Source organism: Salvelinus sp. IW2-2015, linkage group LG33 (genome assembly GCF_002910315.2).
Source record: "Salvelinus sp. IW2-2015 linkage group LG33, ASM291031v2, whole genome shotgun sequence".
In the NCBI taxonomy this organism is placed as follows: Eukaryota; Metazoa; Chordata; class Actinopteri; order Salmoniformes; family Salmonidae; genus Salvelinus; species Salvelinus sp. IW2-2015.
The window spans coordinates 472,819-493,042 of record NC_036872.1 but is presented as its reverse complement, the minus strand read 5'-3'; the positions used below and the strand labels follow the sequence as shown (position 1 = coordinate 493,042).

Below are 20,224 nucleotides of genomic sequence, written 5' to 3'. Positions count from 1 at the left end.
ATCAGAGGAAAACYTCAAACACCTGTCTCTGATTGAGAACCATATAAGGCTGATTACAAGACCTAAACATAGAAACACAAAACATAGAAATACCCACCCACACTCACGCCCTGACCGACTAACACATACAAAACAACAGAAAATAGGTCAGGAACGTGACAGGTGCTGGAATAGTGGAGGCAGCTCCTGTTTTCTTTGCGACTTGTGGTAACTCTGCTTCTAAATCAATAGTTGTTTAGTGGTCTGAAAATGTCGGCAAAACATTAACTTGCTGGACCATGCTGTAGATCATGTAACTGTCTGTTACATGCAATATGCTTTGTGGAATAAACCGGACAGAGGTTGCTATCTGGTTTTGTGATAAAACAAAGGTGTTGTTGAATTTATTATTCCACTGTGTCTTCTTATTGTCTCTGGCTTTAGGCCTATATATCACACAATTATCACAACACATAGGTTGTAATATGGCTTTTTTTCAGGTTTTTTAGGTGATGTGATAGTCAGGCAAGCTTTATCAGTGGCGACCCATCACTCAGGGCAGGACCCGACCTATTTTGAGACCCACATTTTTAGCAAAAACATGTTAATAAAAAAATGAAAAATAAATATTTATCTCTATATTTTTTTTTTTGTAAAAAAAAATATATCATTCAGTTAATAAAGCTGCATACACACATGGTCTCTTTTTTGTTTTCTTGAGTAAGTCAGCTCCAAAATACCGGTGTTTCAGCCTAGCTCAGTGCTTTCTGTGGTGGTGGGGCGAGCCAGCAGAAAATAGGAGCATTGCGCCGTGATTGGCTCAGTGTTCTTTGGGTCCTGCTATAGAGTTATATTACAAGTGACCTTCCAAGAAGGCTCAAGGTCATTGGCCATTGATAAAATTACATCAAATCACATTATATGTACAGTAGCTTTGATTGAACTGATCATGTCAACATCTTACTTTCAAAGTCTTAGCTAGCAGTCATCATCATGAATCAAGTTGACAATCTACTGGCAAATCCTTTTTTATCCATGTCATATTTTTTTTTCCTTTTCCCTACTGTGTTATTCACTTGTTTATTGTTTACTCCATGTGTAACTCTGTGTTGTTGTCTGTTCACACTGCTATGCTTTATCTTGGCCAGGTCGCAGTTGTAAATGAGAACTTGTTCTCAACTAGCCTACCTGGTTAAATAAAGGTGAAATAAATAAAATATGAAGAGAAATAATGAAGAGAAATTATTGATAAAACATCAGCCATTGGACATAAAGATTACACAACAAGTTGGAAATCGCAAATTCAACAATGAGTCGTTTGGAAGGAATCAGTGGCTAACTGCAAGCATTGCAAAGCAACCACTAACGTTAGTCTGCTTGATGACAAAATTTGCCCACAAAGGACCTTCACGAGTCCAAAAATGCATTGTATGCTGCTGCATAAAATATTAATATGCAAGGGAGATATGTATACTCTAGCTAATAAAGCAATACTAAGTGTATGTTGTGTAGTAAGCTGTTAGTAGCCCATGTGCCTCACCCTAATAATTTGGTCTATTTTCACCAACGTGGTATTGTAAACACATCGTTCGTGGCCCGGTGTGTGCTTGTTTGCAAACTTTTTTTGTACAGCTTTGACAGTGCTACTGATAGTAGTGGTGGCGCTTGGCTTGCACGTGCAAATTCAGCACACACAACATTCTATAATAGAATTGTGTTATTTGACATGTTAAATTAAAAGCTTATTTAACGTATCAAATAGTGTTATATGACGTATATCTTTTCTGACACGCAAAGACCCAAACAGCGTTCAATGTGCCTCACCCTAATAATTTGGTCTATTTTCACCTCTTAATTTCGCCTACTGTTCTAACTTGGTAGTGCACATGTAGCCTATAACCTGTTTTAGAGAAATGTAGTCATTGAATATTGTAAGAGCTTTCATTGTCTGTTTATATGCCCCCTTTATTTATTCTACGGTTCTGACTTGTTGTACAGGGAGTACACTGTAAGAACGGCCCATGTTCTGAATTCAGTCGCTGTACATTTCAAAAGTACTGAACAAATAGTTATATTGACGACGTCCGTCGTCCTCGCTCATTAATGTCTTAATCGAAATTACTGATTGCCTCTTATCCGCTTGTCGTCCCCTTATGCCATAGTGTGTACATCTCAATTATCAGTAGAAACCACATTTGTTTAAGCAAGTCAACCACATCAGCTATGTTTTTTTTAAAGGCAGTAAATGAGGCTGAATGAACTGTTTCGCTGCCAGACAAGGCTGCGCTGAACATTGTAGCAGTGGTAAGTTGTTGGGACAGCTTTATGTAGGCCCTAACAGTTTGTGGGCACCGTATGTCACCGTTAAAGTGCAATCAATGTATTGTTTAGTGTTGTGTTGTGTTGTGTAGTGGCTTTGCCGGCATGCATCACACATTTTTTGTTTGTTTGCCCCACCAACATGTGCATGCTAAAATCGCCACTGAGCTTTATCCAATTGGTCATCTATTTATTTACTCAAAGTATCATACACATTTTTTACATGCTGCTTGTTACTGAAAGTTTCCCATATTCTCTGGCAGCCAGTTAGACAGAAGGGGGTATTGGTCTTCAAGACAATCTCCATGGAGATTTTTAACAGTGTTTAGATGTGTTTGGTTTATTCAACGGATTACAGGTAATTCTGTACCTGGTTGGCCGGACGCCCGGCCCTTGTTTGTTTTGTGCCTGTTCCTCTGGAAGTCGAGAGGCCCACACAAGAGTGTTCTGAAGTAGTAAAGGTGAGCCGCTTCAACAGCCGCGCGCACCCAGCCTCTCTCCACCCGTCCATCTGGCAAGAGACCCGGAAAGAAGACTTGACAAGACGACACTATAGGACGACACATTAATACTGTTAGCCCAAGGCGGTCGAAGTCGTCCAGGAGAGAATGAATAACAACTTTATTTTTTCTTCACCTTTTTTTGTAACTCGATAAGGTGTTTGACAGTGTAGAAAGAATTGGCTAAAACGTCAGACTTGAAGGAAGTTCGGAAGATCGTGGTGAAAGGAATTGAATTGGTCAAAAACTTTCGGTTATAATTGGTCATAGTGGTCTTTCTCCGGGTAGTTGTTTGGTGGGGCTTTCCACTCCAGACTAAACCATGTCGTTACCAGCCATGGGTACGGACCGGGAGAGTCTCTGCTCGCTCTTTCACGCTTGTGATGTGGATAATTCTGGACGGATTGAAAAAGACGAGTTTGTCCAAATCTGCTCAGAGCTCCTTGTCCCGCCGACGGAGAGAGAGCACATATTCTCTAAACTGGACACCGACAGAGACGGGACAATCAATCTAGCGGAGTTCATTAGCGGCTTCCACCGGATCTCTGAGCAAGTGTACTGCGGGGATATGGAGAGCAAGAGCTGGGGAGTCTCCTCTCAGGCCTGGGAAGATTTCCAGACCCGACTAGGGGACCATGCCCGGTTTATACCCAGGTCAAGTATGGATCACATTACAAAACAATCGTACCGGCTAATTAATCAACTTTTGATTTACATATTGTCCAAACGTCGTAGGAATGCATGCGTAAAACAGTTTCAAGTTTCAGTTTTAAGTGTAACCAATAGGCTACAGTTTCTCCCCTTATAATAGATTCACAATATATATATATATATCAAATATTCGTGTACTATTGTAGTGTTTTAATTCAAACTGTTGGGCTATTCCGGTGTCAAAATGTATCCCACTTCTATTAGCCAGATGTGGTTTACACCTCTATGTGTATGCACGTGCATTCGTGTGTGTGTTACTCAGGTCAGTCTAGCTTTTGGATGAAATATATCAAATATCTCTAAGAGCACCAATAGAAACCCTTGCTGCAACCTAACCCTGAAAGAATGAGCGAGAGAAAGAGAGAAAGGAAAGAAGGAAAAGAAAGTATCAGCATCCTATGACAGGTTTTGAAATGAGGTCCCATTGAGCAGTTGTCCTGGCACCCCTCTAGGGCTGGCATGGGACTGAGCTGCGCCCTGACACGCCACCATGGAGGGGACATTGATTAACACAGTGATTCCATGGTCCCCATCATGTCTTAAATAGACCTCATTATGACTGTTTGATCACCAGCTTCACCAGCTGTAGAAAGTCAACCATTGGAACTAATATCTTAGCTTGTTTCTTTGAAAAAGGGCCACTCCTGGGGCACTCCATTAGTGATGGTTTTCCGGTGCTGTGAATCAAATGTTCTTATTATTGTGTGATACAACAGTCATGTCTGTACTCAGTAGGCCTACATCCACCCAGGGTTCAGATCCAGAGACCAAGGTCACCATACTATTGTCTATTCCCCTGCCCATAGAAGAGCCATGGGTGGAGTAGAGCAGGATCAGTAATGGTACCACTCCTAAATAGTTCTAGTTTAAGAATATATTCGAAGCAGGTAACTAGATGTGTTATTACACAACAGAGGAAGTGAGGTTAGCTAAAGCAGAAACTCAGGCAACCAGCCTAGGGTAGAGCTGGAGGCCTGGGGATATAGCCAATACTCTACAGTCATAGACAAACAACCAACTTTTTCAATCCTCTCACTGTAAAATATTATGTTTATTGGTTTTTGATAGTGTCATTATTAGTACTAACAAAAGTATGTTGCATTTCTTAACTTTAAACATAGCATTGAAGAAGGTGTTCCCTCTGTAAATCCTGGATTTTAAGACCCGGGCATGTACTAGTAACACTGCGTGTTTTGACAGTGCTGTTGACTGTAGGACAGTGAGTCTATATGCTCAGGGATTATAATCTGGTCACCTTGTTGAAGGCACTCACACACACTTTAGATATCTCTACCCATCTGACCCAGTTGAATGAGCCATGAATGAGTTTCTTAATTAGGCATAGATTAACATGTAAAATAGCTCTACAAGAAACAACATTTAATGTAACTGTGAGTACCTGAATAGATATCAGGTAAATACTGTAGCCTACATAGGTATACAGATTAGAGGTCGACCGATTAATCGGAATGGCCGATTAATTAGGGCCGATTTCAAGTTTTCATAACAATCGGGATTCTGCATTTTTGGACACCGATCATGGCCGATTACATTGCACTCCACGAGGAGACTGCGTGGCAGGCTGACTACCTGTTATGCGAGTGCAGCAAGGAGCCAAGGTAAGGTGCTAGCTAGCATTAAACGTATCTCATAAAAAACAATCAATCTTAACATAATCACTAGTTAACTACACATGGTTGATGATATTACTAGTTTATCTAGCTTGTCCTGTGTTGCATATAAGCAATGCGGTGCCTGTTAATTTATCATTGACTCACAGTCTACTTCGCCAAACGCGAAGCCAAGCCAAGCGCATTTGCGAAAAAAGCACTGTCGTTGCACCAATGTGTACCTAACCATAAACATCAATACCTTTCTTAAAGTCAATACACAAGTATATATTTTTAAACCTGCATATTTAGTTAATATTGCCTGCTAACATTCATTTCTTTGAACTAGGGAAATTGTGTCACTTATCTTGCGTTCTGTGCAACAGAGTCAGGGTATATGCAGCAGTTTGGGCCGCCTGGCTCGTTGCGAACTGTGTGAAGACTATTTCTTTCCAACAAAGACAGCCAACTTCGCCAAACGGGGGATGATTTAACAAAAGCGCATTTTCGACAAAACCACAATCGGTACACGAATGTACCTAACCATAAACATCAATGCCTTTCTTAAAATCAATACACAGAAGTATATATTTTTAAACCTGCATATTTAGTTAAAAGAAATTCAAGTTAGCAGGCAATATTAAACTAGGGAAATTGTGTCACTTCTCTTGCGTTCATTGCACGCAGAGTCAGGGTATATGCAACAGTTTGGGCCGCCTGGCTCGTTGCGAACTAATTTGCCAGAATTTTACGTAATTATGACATAACATTAAAGGTTGTGCAATGTAACAGCAATATTTAGACTTATGGATGCCACCCGTTAGATAAAATACGGTACGGTTCCGTATTTCACTGAAAGAATAAACGTTTTGTTTTCTAAATGATAGTTTCCGGATTTGACCATATTAATGACCTAAGGCTCGTATTTCTGTGTGTTATTATATTATAATTAAGTCTATGATTTGATAGAGCAGTCTGACTGAGCGGTGGTGGGCAGCAGCAGGATCGTAAGCATTCATTCAAACAGCACTTTCCTGCGTTTGGCAGCAGCTCTTCGCAATGCTTCAAGCATTGCGCTGTTTATGACTTCAAGCCTATATACTCCCGAGATTAGGCTGGCAATACTAAAGTACCTATTAGAACATCCAATAGTCAAATGTATATGAAATACAAATGGTATAGAGAGAAATAGTCCTATAATAACTACAACCTCAAACTTCTTACCTGGGAATATTGAAGACTCATGTTAAAAGGAACCACCAGCTTTCATATGTTCTCATGTTCTGAGCAAGGAACTTAAACGTTAGCTTTCTTACATGGCACATATTGCACTTTTACTTTCTTCTCCAACACTTTGTTTTTGCATTATTTAAACCAAATTGAACATGTTTCATTATTTATTTGAGACTAAATTGATTTTATTGATGTATTATATTAAGTTAAAATAAAAGTGTTCATTGTTCATTCAGTATTGCTGTAATTGTCATTGTTACAAATATATATATAAAAATCGTCCGATTAATTGGTATCGGCTTTTTTTGGTCCCCCAATAATCGGTATCGGTATCGGCGTTGAAAAATCATAATCGGTCGACCTCTAATACAGATGAACAGGTGTCTTTCAACCCCCTAAGTGTAAGATACCTGGACCCAGCCCATGATGAGTAAGCTACTATTTCAAAGTACAACACTTTCAACACTGTTGAAATGGAATGATATTGTTGCAGCAGCATAATGATAACATCAGAACTTTGCCAAAGTGTTGCATTGATGTTACTGTGCTGTAAAAGTGTTATGATAGTAAAAAAAGATGGTGATGCAATGGATCCTGACCAATTTTGCTGTTTTTTTACGCTGATTTAAAAAAAATGTTTTAGATAATGTCTCCGCCATCATTCCCTATGAACGAAAACAGCTTCTGGACATCAAAACAGCAATCACTAACCTTGATTTGGGGGAACATTTCTTCTTCAATGAGTCAGCAGCTTTGGACGACGTTCTGCTTACTCTGTACCAGGCCGTAACCCCCGGGACCCGAAAGAGGATGTAGCGGTGAAAGAGATGCAGGCGAGCCATCAAACAGGAAAAGTGTCAATACAGGACTAAGATCGAATCCTACTACGCTGGCTCTGACGCTTGATGGATGTGGCAGGGCTTGCAAACTATCACGGATTACAAAGGGAATCCCAGCCGCGATCTGCCCAGCGACGTGAGCCTACCAGACGAGCTAAATGCCTTCTATGCTCGCTTCAAGGCAAGCAACCCTGAACCATGCATGAGAGCACCAGCTGGTCTGGACGACTGTGTGATCTCACTTTCCATAGCCAATGTGAGTAAATCCTTTAAACTGGTTAACATCCGCAAGGCTGCGGGGCCAAACGGAATACCAGGACCCGTACTGAGGGCATGCGCTGACTGTCTTCACTGACGTTTTTAACCTATCCCTGACCTGGTAATATCAACTTGTGTCAAGCAGACCACTATCGTCCCCGTGCCCTAGAACGCCTGCCTTCATAGCCATGAAATACTTGGAAAGGCTGGCTCACATCAACACCATTCCAGACACCCTGGACCGCCTACCGCCCCATCAGATCCACAGATGATGCAATCTCTATTGCACTCCACACTGCCCGCACTCACCTGGACAAAAGGAATACCTATTTAAGAATGCTGTTCATTGACTACAGCTCAGCATTCAACGCCATAGTCCGCTCCAAGCTAATCACCAAGCTCAGAGACCCTGGGACTGAATATCTCCCTCTGCAACTGGATCCTGGACTTCCTGACGGGCCTCCCCAGGCAGTGAGGGTAGGCAACAACACACCCGCCACACTGATCATCAACACATGGGCCCTTCAAGGGTGTGTGCTTAGTCCTCCTCTGCTGTACACCCTTAATCCATGACTTCCTGGCCGCGCACGACTCCAACACCATCATCAAGTTTTGCTGATGACACGACAGTGGTCGGACTGATCACAGACAATGATGAGGCTATAGGGAGGAGGTCAGAGACCTGGCAGTGTGGTGCCAGGACAACAACCTCTTCCTCAACGTCAGCAAGACAAAGAAGCTGTTCGTGGACTACAGGAAATGGAGGGCCAGCACATCCCCATCCACATCAATGGGGCTGTAGTGGAGCAGGTCGAGAGCTTTAAGTCCCTCTGTGTCCACATCACTAAGGAATTAATGTGGTCTACACCCACACAGTTGTGAAGAAGGCACAACAGCGCCTCTTCCCCCTCAGAAGGCTGAAAAGATTTGGCATGGACTCTCAGATCCTCCAAAAGCTCTACTACTGCACCATTGAGAGCATCTTGACTGGCTGCATCACCGCTTCGTACGGCAACTACAAGGCATCCGACCGCAAGGCACTAGCGAGGGTGGTGAGTACGGCCCAGTACATCACTAGGGCCGAGCTCCCTGCCATCCAGGACCTCTATACCAGGCGGTGTCAGAGGAAAGCTAATAAAATTATCAAAGACTCCAGCCACCCAAGCCAGAGACTGTTCTCTCTACTACAACACGGCAAGCAGTACCAGTGCACCAAATCTGGAACCAACAGGACCCTGAACAGCTTCTACCCCCAAGCCATAAGACATCTAAACATGGCAGCTAAATAGCTAATCAAATTAGCTACCCGGACTACCTGCATTGACCCGTTTTTGCACTAACTCTCTTGCACTGACTCTATGCACACACCCTTGATTCTACCCACACACTCACAAATACTTACACTGACACCCCAACAAACATATACACACACACATTACATACGCCCACAAACGCATAACATGCGCAGACATGCATATTGACGCCACACACATACTTTCACACATGCTGCTGCTACTGTCTATTATTTATCCTGTTGCCTAGTCACTTTACCCCTAACTACAGAATATGTACAGTACCAGTCAAAAGTTTAGACACGCCTACTTATTCTACAATGTAGAATTATAGTAAATACATCAAACTATAAAATAACTCATATGAAATCATGTAGTAACAAAAAATGTGTTAAAGAAATCAAAATATATTTTATATTTGAGATTCTTCAATGTAGCCACCCTTTGCCTTGATGACAGCTTTGCACACTCTTGTCATTCTCTCAACCAACTTCATGAAGTAGTCACCTGGAATGCATTTCAATTAACAGGTGTGCCTTGTTAAAAGTTAATTTGTGGAATTTCTTTCTTTCTGCTGCAGAGGATAAGTTCATTAGAGTTACCAACCTCAGAAATTGCAGCCCAAATAAATGCTTCACAGAATTCAAGTAACAGACACATCTCAACATCAACTGTTCAGAGGAGACTGCGTGAATCAGGTCTTCATGGTCGAATTGCTGCAAAAAAACACTACTAAAGGACACCAATCAGAAGAAGAGACTTGCTTGGGCCAAGAAACACGAGCAATGGACATTAGAACGGTGGAAATCTGTCTTTGGTTTGATAAGTCCAAATTTGAGATTTTTGGTTCCGTCCGCTGTGTCTTTGTGAGACTCTGAGTAGGTGAACGGATGATCTCCTCATGTGTGGTTCCCACCGTGAAGCATGGAGGAGAAGGTGTGATGGTGTGGGGGTGCTTTGCTGGTGACACTGTCTGCGATTTATTTTGATTTCAAGGCACACTTAACCAGCATGGCTACCACAGCATTCTGCAGCCATACGCCATCCCATGTGGTTTGCGCTTAGTAGGACTATTATTTGTTTTTCAACAGGACATTGACCCAACACACCTCCAGGCTGTGTAAGGGCTATTTGATCAAGAATGAGAGTGATGGAGTGCTGCATCAGATGACCTGGCCTCCACAATCACCTGATTTCAACCCAATTGAGATGGTTTGGGATGAGTTGGACCGCAGAGTGAAGAAAAAGCAGCCAACAAGTTCTCAGCATATGTGGGAACTCCTTCATGACTGTTGGAAAAGCATTCCAGGTGAAGCTGGTTGAGAAAATGCCAAGAGTGTGAAAGGCTACTAGGCAAAGGGTGGCTACATGGAAGAATCTCAAATGTAAAATATATTTTGATATATTTAACATGATTCCATATGTGTTATTTCATAGTTTTGATGTCTTCACTATTATTCTACAACGTAGAAAATAGTCAAAATAAAGAAAGATTATTGAATGAGTAGGTGTGTCAACTTTTAACTGGTACTGGACATAGCTACCTGAATTATCTCGTACACCTGCACATTGACTCAGTACTGGTACTCCCTGTATATAGCCATGTTATTATGACTCAATATTGTTATTCGTTATCACTGTATTTATTCCTTGTGTCACTATTTCTGTTTATTTATCTACTACCGGTGTTGACTCTTTTTTTTTTAAGGGTCTCTTTTTAAACTATCTTGCACCGATTCAATGCACACAAACTGGTCTCTACCCCCCACACACATACTTACACTGACACCCTAACACACACACACACACACACTGCATATGTCCGCACACACATAACATGCGCACATATGCATATTGACGCCACACATGCATTCTCACACACACTCCATAGGCCATACACCACATATGCTACTGGTCCACATACGCTGCTGCTACAGATCAGTCTATTATCTATTCTGTCTATTATTTACTTTACCCCTACCTATATGTACATAGCTACCTCAATTACCTCGTACTCCTGCACATCGATATTGGTACTCCCTGTATATAGCCATGTTATTTTTACTCTTTATTGTTATTTGTTATTTGCTGTGTATTCTATTCCTTGTCATTTAAAAAAAAAAATGCTGCATTGTTGGAAAAGTAAGCATTTCACCGTTAGTCTACACCTGCCTGTTGTTTCATGAAGCATGTTACAAATAAAATGTAGCTGTTCTGTTCCAAATATACTGTAGCTGTTCCAAATGTGTTTTAGATGAAAGGTCTTATGCTGTTGTAAGTAACTTGTATTAACATTCCCCTGTCTCCCGTCTGCCTGCCTGTCTGCCTGCCTGCCTGTCTGCCTGCCTGTCTGCCTGTCTGTCTGTCTGTCTGTCTGTCTGTCTGTCTGTCTGTCTGTCTGTCTGTCTGTCTGTCTGTCTGTCTGTCTGTCTGTCNTGTCTGTCTGTCTGTCTGTCTGTCTGTCTGTCTGTCTGTCTGTCTGTCTGTCTGTGTCTGCCTGTCTGCCTGTCTGCCTGTCTGTCTGCCTGTCTGCCTGTCTGCCTGTCTGCCTGCCTGCCTGTAGGAATGAGCAGGCAGCCACGCTGTACCAGAACATCAGTATGACAGAGCCCAGGATGGTGCCTCAGTATGAGAGAGTCATTATGAGCTTCACCAGAGAGATCAAGCAGCACAACGCTGAGATGGAGAACCTGGCCCTGGCTGTGAAACGGTACTAACACACACGCTCACACACTCACCGACAGCTGCAGTTTACTTAAAACCCACATATTGTACATACAATGTACACATGCAGACATTCTATCATACTGTACACGTTCTCAAATACAAATGGGAAGTTAGATATTTTAAGTAGAAATTGTGCACCAATATTGAATTTTATAAAGCCTGTTATACTAAATGAAGTGCTCTTTAATCTAGACCACATGGATAATTCAATAAGTCACATTTTTATATGAATAAAGGCTTGCTAAAGTGCCATAATTCTGCATTTTGACATGTTCCTGTGTCATTACAGGAAGATTTTTTGAACCCACTTAATGCCCAAATTTCCATCGTTTTAAAGTCCTAGATATTTTCTTGCTTTGACAAAGTAATTTCTGAAGATTATTATTTAACTGAGCAGGTCGAGCATAACACGTCAACCCTGTTACCCATAGATAGACAGGCTAGAAATACATTTATAAAAAATAATGATACAATAATGCATTCAATTGCCACTTCCTGTTGCACACAACAAGCTTCCATTCCCTCTGTCAGAAGGGGATTTATGGCTGATTTAAGAAGAAACAATTAACTCAGTCACAATCAACCCTGTTACTTTATTTGGCACTTAATAGGCATTTATTATAGTATTTTTATTTATTGAACCTTTTTCGGTGGGAAAAAGTTAGGTGAAATCCAACATTTATTTGACCAAGTTACACTTCTCAAAAGGCACCGAAATGGTGGAACGACCCAAATACACACACACCAACACAGATATAATACATTCAGTTACAGTATTATGTTTTATTTCTGCTCAGAGCCCATGACCAAGCCGCCATGCAGCTCAGTGAGATGGAGGAGGAGATGGATCAACGCATCCATGCAGCTGAGAACAACACACAGCAACAGGTGACACACACACACACACACACACACACACACACACACACACACACACACACACACACCACACACACACACACACACACACACACACCACACCACAACACACACCACTTGCATGATTGTCAATTCTAACTTTAGAAATGATGTCCACATTGTCATGCGGTCTGGGCAGGTTGTGTTCCTACAGGTTTAGCCACTGATAAGAAGGGTGGAGCTCATCTCTTCACTCATGCCAAATAGAGAGGACTTGTGATCAGATTACTCATTAAACCTCAAACACTCCTCAGCTGTGTTGACGTCTGATATGTCAAGCTGTTATCATATCTAGATTTGATATACTGAATTTATTTATAATCATTTGTTAAAAGTAACTCCAGTGGGATGTTGACGGAAAACGTCCGGTTTTCCATACTTCCATGGAACACTCCTATTCCTGGAATCTCTCATTCCTCTACTCTGGGAACAGTCTTATCTCCCCCCTGTGTGTGTGTGTAGTTATGTACATTATGTAAGTGTGCTACATCAGCTCTGTTTGTCATGCAGCTGCTGTATGCTTAGTCTAAGAAAAGCACCCACACCTAGACTCACCTGCCCCCCACCACCATGAACGTCTGTGTCATCATCCAGTGCGACAGTTAAGGTGTATCCAATCAGAAAGCAATCTACTACTTCAGCACTCATGCAGACCTGCCAACATGCACGCATTTGCGTACCAACAACTTAATTCTCTGGCCATGTACGCAGGTACGAGATCCGAGTTAAAAGTACGCAGAAATGAATAGGGCCTGAGTTTTTTTTAAACTTAAAAAAAAAAACATTTGAATAAAATATAAATCCACTGAGTAAATCTAACATCCCAATTCTCGAGCTGAACACACAGACATGTACGGAGTTGGAGATAAATACATAATTATTCGACGTAGCTACCCTGTGTGTGCCCCTCTTCCTGTTTGTTGTGATGCTGAGTTTGCGGACTGTCAGATGTACGTAAACAGATGGACAAAAAAATTTTCCCTTTGGTTTGTTTGGTTTTTGGTTTTTCGGGGGGTTGTTTTTTTTGTGGGAAACAAAAAAGGGGGTTGTTGTTTAATTGTTTTCAAATGCTAACCTTTGCGAAACATAAGATGGACATTCAGTGGGCTCTAAAGTGCCAGCAGTTCACTCGCATTTGCTAGTGAAAGAAATGAAATGCAAATACGAAAAGTAACTGGTCGCGTTTGTGCGAGTGGGATATACATTTAATTATGCGTCTCATTAGTTGTATTTTCCATGTAACATTACAAGGATCACGCAACCTGATAACTGTAATTATGATCCATATCACAAAAAGCATTACAAAAGTATAATAAAAAAATAAATATAAACATATTGGCATTAAATGGAGTCGGGAGTTTCGAAGACTGCACGATGAAGAATGAATGTGTGTCCGGTATTAGCTATATAGGCAATGCTTCTAAAATGCCTTTGCACTAGATTTGAGATTTTATCAATTTCAAAAATCTGAAATGATCTATGCGCTGCAAAAGAAATCCAATATGCACCTTTACATAGGCTGAAACGCCGGACTCTTCTAGCGAACAGCTTACAGATTCCCTTTGCGGTAGCCTACTTAAGCTTTGTGTAGCCAGTTTGCGGTCTGTGTCAATGCGATCATTTGTTCTTCTTATCATATCAGAGTAAAAAAAAATTTTTTTTATCGTGGATAAGACGTTTGTACATTCTGTACCTAAACAAATAACTTGTTATTATTTGTTTAATACAATTTTAAAAAACCTCAAAGAATAAAGGCCCTTTGTGTGATTTTTACCATATGTGTAAATGGAATGCAGTCCAGAAAGAAAGTATACCAACCTTTTATAGACTTGATTTGGTACAATTCTACAATTGCGATCAGACTCACAAACAGCGTGTGCACGAGCATGCGGCAAAAGAAAACCCCAAATGGGTGTTCCGCGCGCGTCTGGTCCTCTAAAAAGTTGGACAGGGTTGGCAGGTCTGCTCATGTTCCTTGATACACCCTGGCCACCTCCACCTGTCACCCAAACTGCCCTAAAATAGCACCGCTCAAACTCTTATCAGTGGAACATAGAGGAGTGATATAAAAGAAGTGCAAACAAGCATACACATGCACACACACAGAAAAAACACACAACCGCATTCACACACACACAGAAACACACACACGTGCATGCACATACACTGTGCCATTTGATTTGGACAGTAGTTGGTGTCTTGACAGTAGCTGTATCTGTATATTGACAGTGTGTGAACATTTGATGATGATGAAAGACTTTACAATTGTGTCTTGTATCCTTGTGGAGGCCATAAGAGATGGGATGATGCTACACCATGTTCTATTCTGTTATCGGTAGGAGGCCAATAGGACTGAGGCAGCTCTGAGTGAGCTGAAGAGACACTATGAGTCTGAGGTGTGTGAACTGCAGCACAAGCTCCAGAAGATGCAGCTGGTGAGTTTACCATTCGACTATTCATCACTTATACTGTTCCACCGGGTACACGCTGAAGATAACCTTTATATTTTAGGTGGTGTGAAATAAATATAAACTTTTCCAATAAAGTCTGAAACTTGATACACAGTTTGGGGCCAAGTTTCATGCTGTTAATGAAAAAGTGAACAATTAACCAATAATGTGGCATCTATTGCCTGGACTACTAGTCTAGCCAATCACTCCTGTTCACCCACTCAGCGTGTTGGTTCATTGGTTCATGAACATGTGAGACATCCAATCAGATTAACTCAATCACAATTGAATGAAATCCATCTATGCCATTGAAGATTGTGATTCACTGGCAGCAGGCAGCGATGTGTGTTAAAGGTGTCTACTCCCTCCTCAGATTGAAGACCAGTACAAGAACATCAACATGAAAGACGAGTCTTCAACCCTGAAGAGGAAGATCAACGAACTGACTCTGGTGAGATGGGTCTTCCTGCTAGTCCTATATCACTCTGTACACATCCTTTCTAACTCTCATCCATTTCCTGATCAAGACAATTGAGCTGACTCATTCTGGCTCTGACCATGCTGTCGTCTGTCGCTAAACCCTTCTCTCTTCTCTCTGTCTTTACCTCTCTCTCTCTCTTTACCTCTCTTTCTCTCTCTCACTCCCTCTCTCCCCAGGAAAACCAGCGGTTGAAGCAGGAGTTGATGCAGTCTCAAACTAACATAGCCTTCCTTCAGAGTGAACTGGCCTCTCTGAAGAGTGATCTGACAGACCACAGCATCAACTCTGAGCGGTGAGACACACACACACACACACACACACACACACACACACACACACACACACACACACACACACACACACACACACACACACACACACACACACACACACTTACTGTATCATGGTGTTGGACACCCATTGTGTATGAGGCACAATAGTCGGTACAATCTCTTGTAAAATGCCTTACAAATGTCTTCATGTATTACATAATCAGTGTTGAACTGTTAGTAAATCATACACATACACTACTGTTCAAAAGTTTGGGGTCACTTAGAAATGTCCTTGTTTTTGAAAGAAAAGCACATTTTCTGTCCATTAAAATAACAGCAAATTGATCAGAAATACAGTGTAGACATTGTATTTCTTACAAAATGACTATTGTAGTTGGAAACGGCAGATTTTTTACGGAATATCTACATAGGCGTACAGAGGCCCATTATCAGCAACCATCACTCCTGTGTTCCAATGGCACGTTGTGTTAGCTAATCCAAGTTTATAATTTTAAAATGCTAATTGATCATTAGAAAACCCTTTTGTAATTATGTTAGCACAGCTGAAAACTGTTGTGCTCATTAACTTCTCTTGGGTAGGGGGCAGCATTCGGGAATTTTGGATGAAAAGCATGCCCAAATTAAACTGCCAGCTACTCATCCCCAGAATATAAGATATGGATATTATTAGTATATTCGGATAGCAAACACTCTGAAGTTTCTAAAACTTTTTGAATCATGTCTGTGAGTATAACAGAACTTATTTAGCAGGCGAAACCCCAAGGACAAACCATTCCGATTTTTTGTTGTTGTTGAGGTCACTGTCTTTTCAAGGAGATTTCATTGCGAAACCAGATTTCTAAGGGACCTTCTTGCAGTTCCTACCACTTCCACTGGATATCAACAGTCTTTAGAAATTGGTTGAGGTTATTCCTTTGTGTAATGAAGAAGTACGGCCATCTTGAAGGAGGGTCACTCGAAATGTCCTGTTTGTTAGAAGCGCATGACCAGAAAGCTAGCTACAGTTAGTTTTAATCCTGTATTGAACACAGATCATCCCGTCTTCAATTTGATCAATTATTTACGTAAAAAAATACCTAAAGTTGTATTACAAAAGTAGTTTGCCATTTTTTGGCAAAGTTTTGAGATATTTTGTAGTCACGTTTCACAATTTGGAACCGGTGTTTTTCAATTTGGAACCTGTGTTTTTCTGGATCAAACGCGCCAAATAAATGTACATTTTGGATATATATCGACGGAATTAATCGAACAAAAGGACCATTTGTGATGTTTATGGGACATATTGGAGTGCCAACAACAGAAGCTCGTCAAAGGTAAGGCATGAATTATATTTTTATTTCTGCATTTTGTGTCGCCCCTGCAGGGTTGTAATATGCTTCTCTCTCTTTGTTTACAATGGTGCTATCCTCAGTTAATAGCATCGTTTGCTTTCGCCGAAAAGCCTATTTGAATTCTGACATGTTGGGTGGATTCACAACCAGTGTAGCTTTAATTTGGTATCTTTCATGTGTGATTTAATGAAAGTTTAATTTTTATAGTAATTTTCATAGTAATTCATTTGAATTTGCGCTCTGCATTTTCTCTGTCTTTTTGCCAAGTGAGACAGTAGCGTCTTGCCTAAACTCAGATTTTTGGATATAAATATGAATTTTACCGAACAAAACATACATGTATTGTGTAACATGAAGTCCTATGAGTGTCATCTGATGAAGATCATCAAAGGTTAGGGATTCATTTTATCTCTATTTCTGCTTTTTGTTACTCCTCTCTTTGGCTGGAAAAATGGCTGTCTTTTTCTGTGACTTGGCTCTAACCTAACATAATTGTTTGGTGTGCTTTCATCGTAAAACCTTTTTGAAATCGGACACTTTGGCTGGATTTACAACAAGTGTATCTTTAAAATGGTGTAAAATACTTGTATGTTTGAGGAATTTAAATTATGGGATTTCTGTTGTTTTGAATTTGGCGCCCTGCAGTTTCACTGGCTGTTGACGAGGTGGGACGCTACCGTCCCACATACCCTAGTGAGGTTAAAGAAGCAATAAAACTGGCCTTCTTTAGACTCGTATCTGGAGCATCAGCCTTTGTGGGTTTGATTACAGGCCAGAAACAAATAACTTTCTTCTGAAACTCGTCAGTCTATTCTTGTTCTGAGAAATGACAGCTATTTCATGCGAGAAATTGCCAAGCCACTGAAGACCTAGTACAACGCTGTGTACTATTCCCTTCACAGATCAGCGCAAACTGGCTCTAACCAGAATAGAAAGACGAGTGGGAGGCCCCAGTGCACAACTGAGCAAGAGGACAAGTACATTAGAGTGTCTAGTTTGAGAAACAGACGCCTCACAAGTCCTCAACTGGCAGCTTCATTAAATAGTACCCGCAAAACATCAGTCTCAATGTCAACAGTGAAGAGGCGACTCCGGGATGCTGGCCTTCTAGGCAGAGTTCCTCTGTCCAGTGTCTGTGTTCTTTTGGCCATCTTAATCTCTTATTTTTATTGGCCAGTCTGAGATGTGTATTTTTCTTTGCAACACTGTCTAGAAGGACAGCATCCCGGAGTCGCCTCTTCACTGTTGACATTGAGACTGATGCTGATAATGGGCCTCTGTACGCCTATGTAGATATTCCATAAAAAACCTGCCGTTTCCAGCTACAATAGTAATTTACAACATTAACAATGTCTACACTGTGTTTCTGATCAATTTGATGTTATTTTAATGGACAAGAAATCATTTGCTTTTCTTTCAAAAACAAGGACATTTCTAAGTGACTCCAAACTTTTGAACAGTAGTGTATGTCATGCTGTAACGTAATCTAGTGATGTCATTAGGGCTCCCGAGTGGCGCAGAGGTCTAAGGCACTGCATCTCAGTGCTAGATGCGTCACTACAGACCCTGGTTTGATTCCAGGCTGTGTCACAACCGGCCGTGATTGGGAGTCCCATAGGGCGGTGCACAATTGGCCCAGCGTCATCCGGGTTAGGGTTTGGTCGGGGTAGGCCATCATTGTAAATAAGAATTTGTTGTTAACTGACTTGCCTAGTTAAATGAAGGTTAAATCAAATAAAAAATAAAAGTAATACTCTAATATCTACGAGATGTATTACTATTTGTGAAATGATCAACCTGATTTTTCTACAGTGGCACATTGAGAATCCCAATGTACACTGAGACACAAAGCCATAACACACACGTGAGCACACACACGCACACAGAGCCTGTGACACCTCATCCCAGCCTGTGCTGTAGGTTCGCCTTGAGCCATCCAGTCACTCAATCAGTCAGGCAGTAAAGGCCACAGCCCCAGGCCAGTGTGACTGTGTGACTGCCTCCCTGCCTGTGTGCTTGGCTGCTCCCTCCCCTCCCTGGGGCGGTAACATGTTTTGAGGATTGTAACAGGATATCCTAGTGTGACCTCACACTCAGTCTCACAACCTGGTTACCTGGCAACCAGTCTCACACTTCGCCTTTGAACTTGTTCCAGTCAAACTAAGTTTGTGTTGTGAATGTGCCGATTCTTTGAGACTGTTGAAGTGTCTGCTTTTGTCTGCATTATTAGAATGTACATTCTCCTGTTTTTGGAGAATTAATGTATGTGTTTTGAGAGTGTGTGTAGTTTGTGTTATTGTAGTTTATGTAGTATGTGTTATTGTAGTTTATGTAGTATGTGTTTTAAGGGGGGATTTGTAGTATGTGTTATTATAGTTTATGTAGTATGTGTTATGAGTGTTTATGAACGTGTATGTATTCGTTGTGAATGACTGTGTTTGTATGTGCAGGGATGAGGCGATGATGAGAGAGTTCTCTGATGAGAGGGAGAACCTGGAGCGACAGATAGAGATCCTACAGTAAGTCTGGCCAATCACAGTGCTTGTCTGACACATAAACAGGAACGCTGACAAATGCTCACCTGACCCACAAACAGGAATACTTCAAGACTCACAACTTGATGTTACATTGAGTTACCTGTAAACTGAGGAACATGAAGTTGTAAGCCTTGGGAGTTTTGTGAGTCTTAAAGAGTGTCTGTTTTTGAAACCCTCAAAAGTCATTTTCCTGAGAAGACCTGCCAACGGCTCTTTTGATCACCTCTTCCCGTTCTTATCCTCTTCTCTCTCCTCTCTTTCTCTCCCTCTCCCCTCTCTTCTCCTCTGTTTCTCTCCCTCCTCTCTCTCCTCTGCTTCTCTCCCTCCTCTGTTCCCCTCTATAGAACAGCCAACAGGAAGCTCCATGACAGTAACGACGGGCTGCGCAGTTCCCTGGAGAACACCCTCAGCAAGAGCAATAAGGTGAGGTAGACAACCACATAGCCATGGTAACACCAGCACGCTCTCTCTCTTGCTCTCTCCCTGGCTCTTATCTTTGTTCCTCCGTCCCTCTTTCAATTACCTCCCTATCCCACACCCCTTTTATCCTCCTCTTCCCATCACCCCCTCTCTCTCTTTCTCTCTGATCTCTCTGCTTTTAACGTCAGGGTTGAATCTCTAATGCCAGTCCTAAGGGCTTGTCTGTTGGAGGAATCAACTGAACCATGTTTGAGGCAATGACAGACAACAACAAAAACGACAGCAACAACAACACATTTCAGTCRTGACCCCTAACTCACTCTCCT

The 20,224-nt window shown here is 41.5% G+C and overlaps 1 protein-coding gene across 1 annotated transcript in view; it reads left to right on the top strand.

The window, feature by feature from the left end:
* Window positions 1–2,735: 2,735 nt before the first annotated feature.
* The window catches only part of LOC111958232 (ras and EF-hand domain-containing protein homolog), a 32,922-nt gene continuing 15,433 nt past the window's right edge, over window positions 2,736–20,224 (top strand). Inside the window, exons 1-8 of the mRNA XM_023979448.2 lie at window positions 2,736–3,452; window positions 11,305–11,451; window positions 12,266–12,356; window positions 14,726–14,821; window positions 15,210–15,287; window positions 15,494–15,609; window positions 19,392–19,460; window positions 19,823–19,901. Coding sequence (XP_023835216.1) covers window positions 3,121–3,452; window positions 11,305–11,451; window positions 12,266–12,356; window positions 14,726–14,821; window positions 15,210–15,287; window positions 15,494–15,609; window positions 19,392–19,460; window positions 19,823–19,901 — 1,008 coding nt within the window. The 5' untranslated portion in view covers window positions 2,736–3,120. The remainder of the gene's footprint in view (window positions 3,453–11,304; window positions 11,452–12,265; window positions 12,357–14,725; window positions 14,822–15,209; window positions 15,288–15,493; window positions 15,610–19,391; window positions 19,461–19,822; window positions 19,902–20,224) is intronic.